This window comes from Symsagittifera roscoffensis, chromosome 2 (assembly GCF_963678635.1).
Source record: "Symsagittifera roscoffensis chromosome 2, txSymRosc1.1, whole genome shotgun sequence".
NCBI lineage: Eukaryota > Metazoa > Xenacoelomorpha > Acoela > Convolutidae > Symsagittifera > Symsagittifera roscoffensis.
In genome coordinates this window covers 3,998,048-4,002,966 of record NC_087063.1, presented here as the reverse complement: position 1 = coordinate 4,002,966, position 4,919 = coordinate 3,998,048, and the positions used below count along the sequence as shown (strand labels likewise).

Here is a 4,919-nt window from a genome sequence, read left to right as displayed (position 1 = left end):
TGGGGAAAAACTGAAAAAATAACTGAAGATTTGTTTAATAATGAGTTCTTTGTGGGTTGTCGTTAGTGGTTAGTAGCAAAAATATGCCACGCTTAAGTTTCAGGTGACCGATAAATTTCAGTTGAGGTGACAAGTTTTCATTGAATACAGGTTTTTAATCGGTGACCGCGAAAACCTGAAAATTATATTGTCCTGAATGAAATTTAGAATGAAATTTATTTTTGCTTGTACGCATTTTTCATGTATAACCATTGATTGATAAAAACACGTGAGCGTGCGTTTTAAATAAGACGTTCAGTACAATACAAAATTATACACGTACCATCTTGGTATTATAAACAACGCAGATATATTACCAAATAAAAATGCATTACGCATATGATAAAGTCAGATGAATTCTGAAAAAAAACATCAGAAAATTACAAATTTTAGTTCCAAAAGTTGGTTGAAAAAATAAGTAAAACATTTAATTTACAAATCATTTGTCGACGACGTCAAACTTTATCATCATATATTCAGACCGACCTCTATAAAGGTCTTCAGGTTCATTTAAACTACCCCTGGAAACGAACTCGAATGGTAATGATTCATAATGAGTTTTGGCAATCGAAATAGGAGTTATATGTCAACGGGTGGGAGGTCGTCCTCGAACTTCGGAAGTGGCGCTGCTCACCGTGGCGTCGGAGTGCGAGCGGGTGGCTCCTCCGCCTCCGTCTCGTCTGCTTCTACCAGTGGGGGAAGCAGTCTGGCTATGGTTTCCGTGGCACTTCAAGACCACATTATGCGAAATATGTCATCGGAATTCAATCTGTCATCATTCAATCACAGGTAGAATTATAACAACTTTTGACGCTTTTGAACCTTAAAATAGAACCTTTTTTAATGAAATACTTTCAACTTGTAGACTTTGTTTAATGCATTTTGTTTCTTGCCTCAGATGATTTCAGAAAATCTTAGTAATTACTTTTGAGCACTAGTACTTAATACAAGCATTTAGCTGATACAAAAGGTCCTGCAGGCTTCAAACTCGCAGAAACGCTATATGAACTACAAAAAAACCGTAAAACTTTAAGTTCATCGATCAGTGTTTGTTCAATAAATTTTTTTGGATCTACTTAACAATCTCCACCCCTTTCAAGAAAGGGGGGAGATTGTTAAGTAGGTCAAAATGGTCAATTTTTCAACCAATCAGAATGCAGCAAAATTATAATTCTCAATAGAAAGCTCAGTGCTAATTTACTGTATTTATTTATAGGCGTGAAGATTCTTAAGTAGGTACCATAGGGGGGAGAGATTGTTTAGTAGATCCTTTTTTAACTATTTTCTAATCTGACTTAGACTCAACAGTCAGCCGGTTGAGCAGAAAATCAGAAAGCCGAAAGCCACATCAGTAATTGACACCGGTTTGAAGTCAAAGCAAACCAACAAACACAAACAAACAAAACAAACAAAAGCCGAACAAGAGGAACAAGATCACGTGATCGAAGAAGACGAAGAAAAGGGAATGGCAGCTAAACCCTCGTTAGCCCAAAAACTGGGTATTTTACCAGGTGTTTTGGGCATTGTCAGTGCTGAAGAGAGGAAGTTGAATGAACAACAGTGGCAAAGTGTGAAGAAACAGGCGGGCGAGAGGGGGGATTATTCGTCCCCTTGTGTCATATGCAAGGAGACATTGGGCGCACAGAAACAGGTTATGGTTTTAAATGTTATGAAATGAAGAAAAGTTTTTAAAACCTTTATTCGGCAAAAACAAGAATTTGGTCAATTTAAAAAGGACGTTCATTCCCGTTTTTTTTAAATTTTGTGATGTGAACATTCTACGGATATCCAAAGAATGACTACTAATTATTCGATTTGACAGAACATTTTTTTCACCAATGTCAAAACGTATTAAATAATGATCTTTCTGAGAGCGCGAAAAATATATTGTATTGAATAAAACTTATGTTTCAGCTGATAACTTCATGCTCGCATACTTTTCATCAAACTTGTCTGGAAGCGTTTGAGAGATTCACAGGCAAAAAATGTTGTCCTATGTGTCGAAAGGATCAGTACCAGAAGCGAATCATACACGAGGCTAGCAAAGCTTACAAAAGCCAGTGCGCGACTAAAATCCAGGCCACTTGGAAAGGATTTGTAGTCAGGAAATGGTACAAGAAAATTCGAGAAACTCATCCACCGAAAGATCCGAAACTACGCGAGAAATACTTCATGCAAAAATTCGAAGAAATCACGCAACGAATGCTTTCGATGTACAGTACTGATGTTGACTCGTTTTTACGGGAGATCGACGTTGATTTAAGAAATAGCAGAAAAATAATGGATAATTTTAACGAGCAGAAAATGTTAGAAAACCATCAGTTAAATTTAAGCCAGGATTTTTGGGACGATGTTTGCGGAAAAGCTTTTTCAAGAATAGACGAAACTTCCGAATGTCCAATTTGTATGTTTCAACTTGTGGCCAACAAAACTTTGACTGTTTGTTCATGCACGCATGTTTTTCACGCACAGTGTCTAAAAACTTTCGAAGAATTATCGCTGAACGAGCAATTTTCATGTCCCGTTTGCAGATCTTCGTACTATTCAATTGACAAATAATTTCATTATTTCAGAGGATATATAGTTTTGAACAATCGAATTAAATTTTTTAATATGTTTTAACCGAGTTCTTAGACTACTTGTAAAGAACAAGTGAAGTTCTCTCAACAGAATTTAAACCAATTTTTATGCTCTTAGTTTAATTGTTCCGACTTTCGAAGAAAACGGAATATTTATGCTCGGTGTGGTTTTTTTTATTTAGTCAATTTTCGTCGATCGAAATAATAGTTTTCAACAAAAACTTTTTATACCCAATTGAAGCTATTGACTTCTTGAGCTCAAATTTAAAAAAATATTTTACCTCCGATTATTTTTTGTTCTGGGGAATTGAAATTTGCCAAATTGGCCATGTCCTGTTTACTAAGCGCTCATTGCTGGTTGAATGCTTAGTAATTTTATGCTAAGTTATAAGTCTCACCTTAGATCGTCAAGTTGTCTTGACAAAAGTTAGAGAAAAACAATAGTTAGAAAAGGTATGAATTAATTAGTTGGTTAAATACAAAGCACTGGGTTATTGGATTATATAAACGAATCGAACAGCTTAGAGAAATATACCTGAGGGGAGGTTGAGCTAATCTTATTTTGTTCATCAATATTTTATCTTCTTACTAAGGTCGATGGCTGATTAATATGTATGGGTCGCCCTTGATTGTGTCCACTTCGGCACTTCTGTTTTGGTCGTCAGCATCGTCTTTGCCGTAGTCCTTTGGGTACTTGTAGTCCAGACTTCCTCAAGTATGAGTATCTCGATTTATAATTTTATCGAACTTTAAATGAGAATTTATTCTCTATTTTATTTGTGAAAAAGGCTAGTTTAGTTTTATTGTAAAGGCAGAAATAAAGAAAAATTTATTTTGAAAAGATCTGACTGAAGAGATCTGATTTGCTGCTTACTGAGCAAAATGAAACACTGAAGATTTCAGGCCAGTCCTTTTGCTCGTAAGCATAAACCGGCGGCTGATTCAATCTTTCATTGTTCAGGTTTCACCTGCTCCTTTATTCTTCCTTTCTTATAAGGGAATTTTCAACTAGTTTTTATTTGATTTTTTCAAATCAAATATTTTTAAATTATTAGTCCTCTTTGATTAAAACCGCAACTTTCAGTTTTATCTGATTAAAAATTCATATTACTCTCTCTGATGCATCATATTGCAGGTGCATCTCTGCTTAATCAAAGCAAGGAGAATTTCAGTGCAGCCGGCAAGACTGCTAAATATTTATCAATTTGTTTTCAAGTCAAAGTTAAAAGGGACGTGTTAATAATTGCCGCCCTTTTAAAATAGTGAGCATTAAAAAATGAGAAAAATTGGACAAGTAATTAAAAAGGAGTGGATTTTCAAAACAAGATTTTATAGTCCTAATAAGAGTAAATCAGTCAATATCTGATTTAGTGAAAAGAGGCTTTAATTTAAATGGCACGCTCCAATTTAGAATTGGGTCGTTAAATAAACAATTAAGACAATGGTCTTTTGTCTGTGTAGTATTTTAAATACTACAACTCACCCCTTTTTTAGAAAATTAAGCTGTTCGATTCTTACAGTTACCATGGTGAAAATTTAAACACATTAATGATTAAATACTATAGTTTTAACATTTAAAAAGAACATCAAATGAAAAAAGTATGTAGATAGGTTAGGTTAATGGACTCAAATTTATATAAGGCTTTTGTTCTCAAAAGCTCTAAATTTCTTCTAGAGCTTCCTTCCGGCTTCTAGCTCCACATTGTACGATCTGAGGATCGCTATTTTCCTCTGTGAAGCCTCGAGTTTCTGTTGCAACTTGACGATTTTCTTTTTTTTTATTTTGTTCTTGATTCGCAGTCTGCTCATCCCGTCCGTAAGCTCTTGAATATCGTCTTGTTCCTGTTTAGCTTTTACATAGTTCGGGAAGGCAGTTACTCCCTCAAACGGGATGGTGACTTGTGTTCCTCCTGCCTTCAGGATGTAGCCGTGTTCCTCTCTCTTCTTTAACTTCCAGAAGTTGGTTTCGTTCTTTATAACCACTTCTTGTTGGGTTATGAAATCGACAGGCATCATCGCCTTTTCCATTGTCATTGAGTTGACGAATTCAATAAACGATGGCAGTTTCCATCTGTTATGATTTTGCTTAACTGAATACTTCAATTTCGTTAAGAATCTAAGGTTTTCAGTATCCAATTTTACCTCTCTGCTGTTCTGCAGTTCCAATCTTTGATTTAGACTGGGGAAATTTCGAGGGTTTTTATTTAACCCGTCGTCCATTGACAAAGATTGTACTGCTACAGATTTTCGTTGCTTCTTTCTGAGAGGCAATTTTCTTTTAAACTCCTCTGGTGCTGGATC

At 35.4% G+C, this 4,919-nt stretch overlaps 1 protein-coding gene across 1 annotated transcript; it reads left to right on the top strand.

Annotated features, from left to right (window-relative positions):
* The first annotated feature begins 310 nt into the window (after positions 1 to 310).
* Positions 311 to 2,625, top strand: LOC134839267 (RING finger protein 32-like). Its single transcript, XM_063854765.1, has 3 exons — positions 311 to 828; positions 1,339 to 1,690; positions 1,954 to 2,625. The coding sequence occupies exons 1-3, from the start codon at positions 593 to 595 to the stop codon at positions 2,596 to 2,598; spliced, it is 1,233 nt and encodes a 410-aa protein (XP_063710835.1). The 5' UTR covers positions 311 to 592; the 3' UTR covers positions 2,599 to 2,625.
* Positions 2,626 to 4,919: the final 2,294 nt, after the last annotated feature.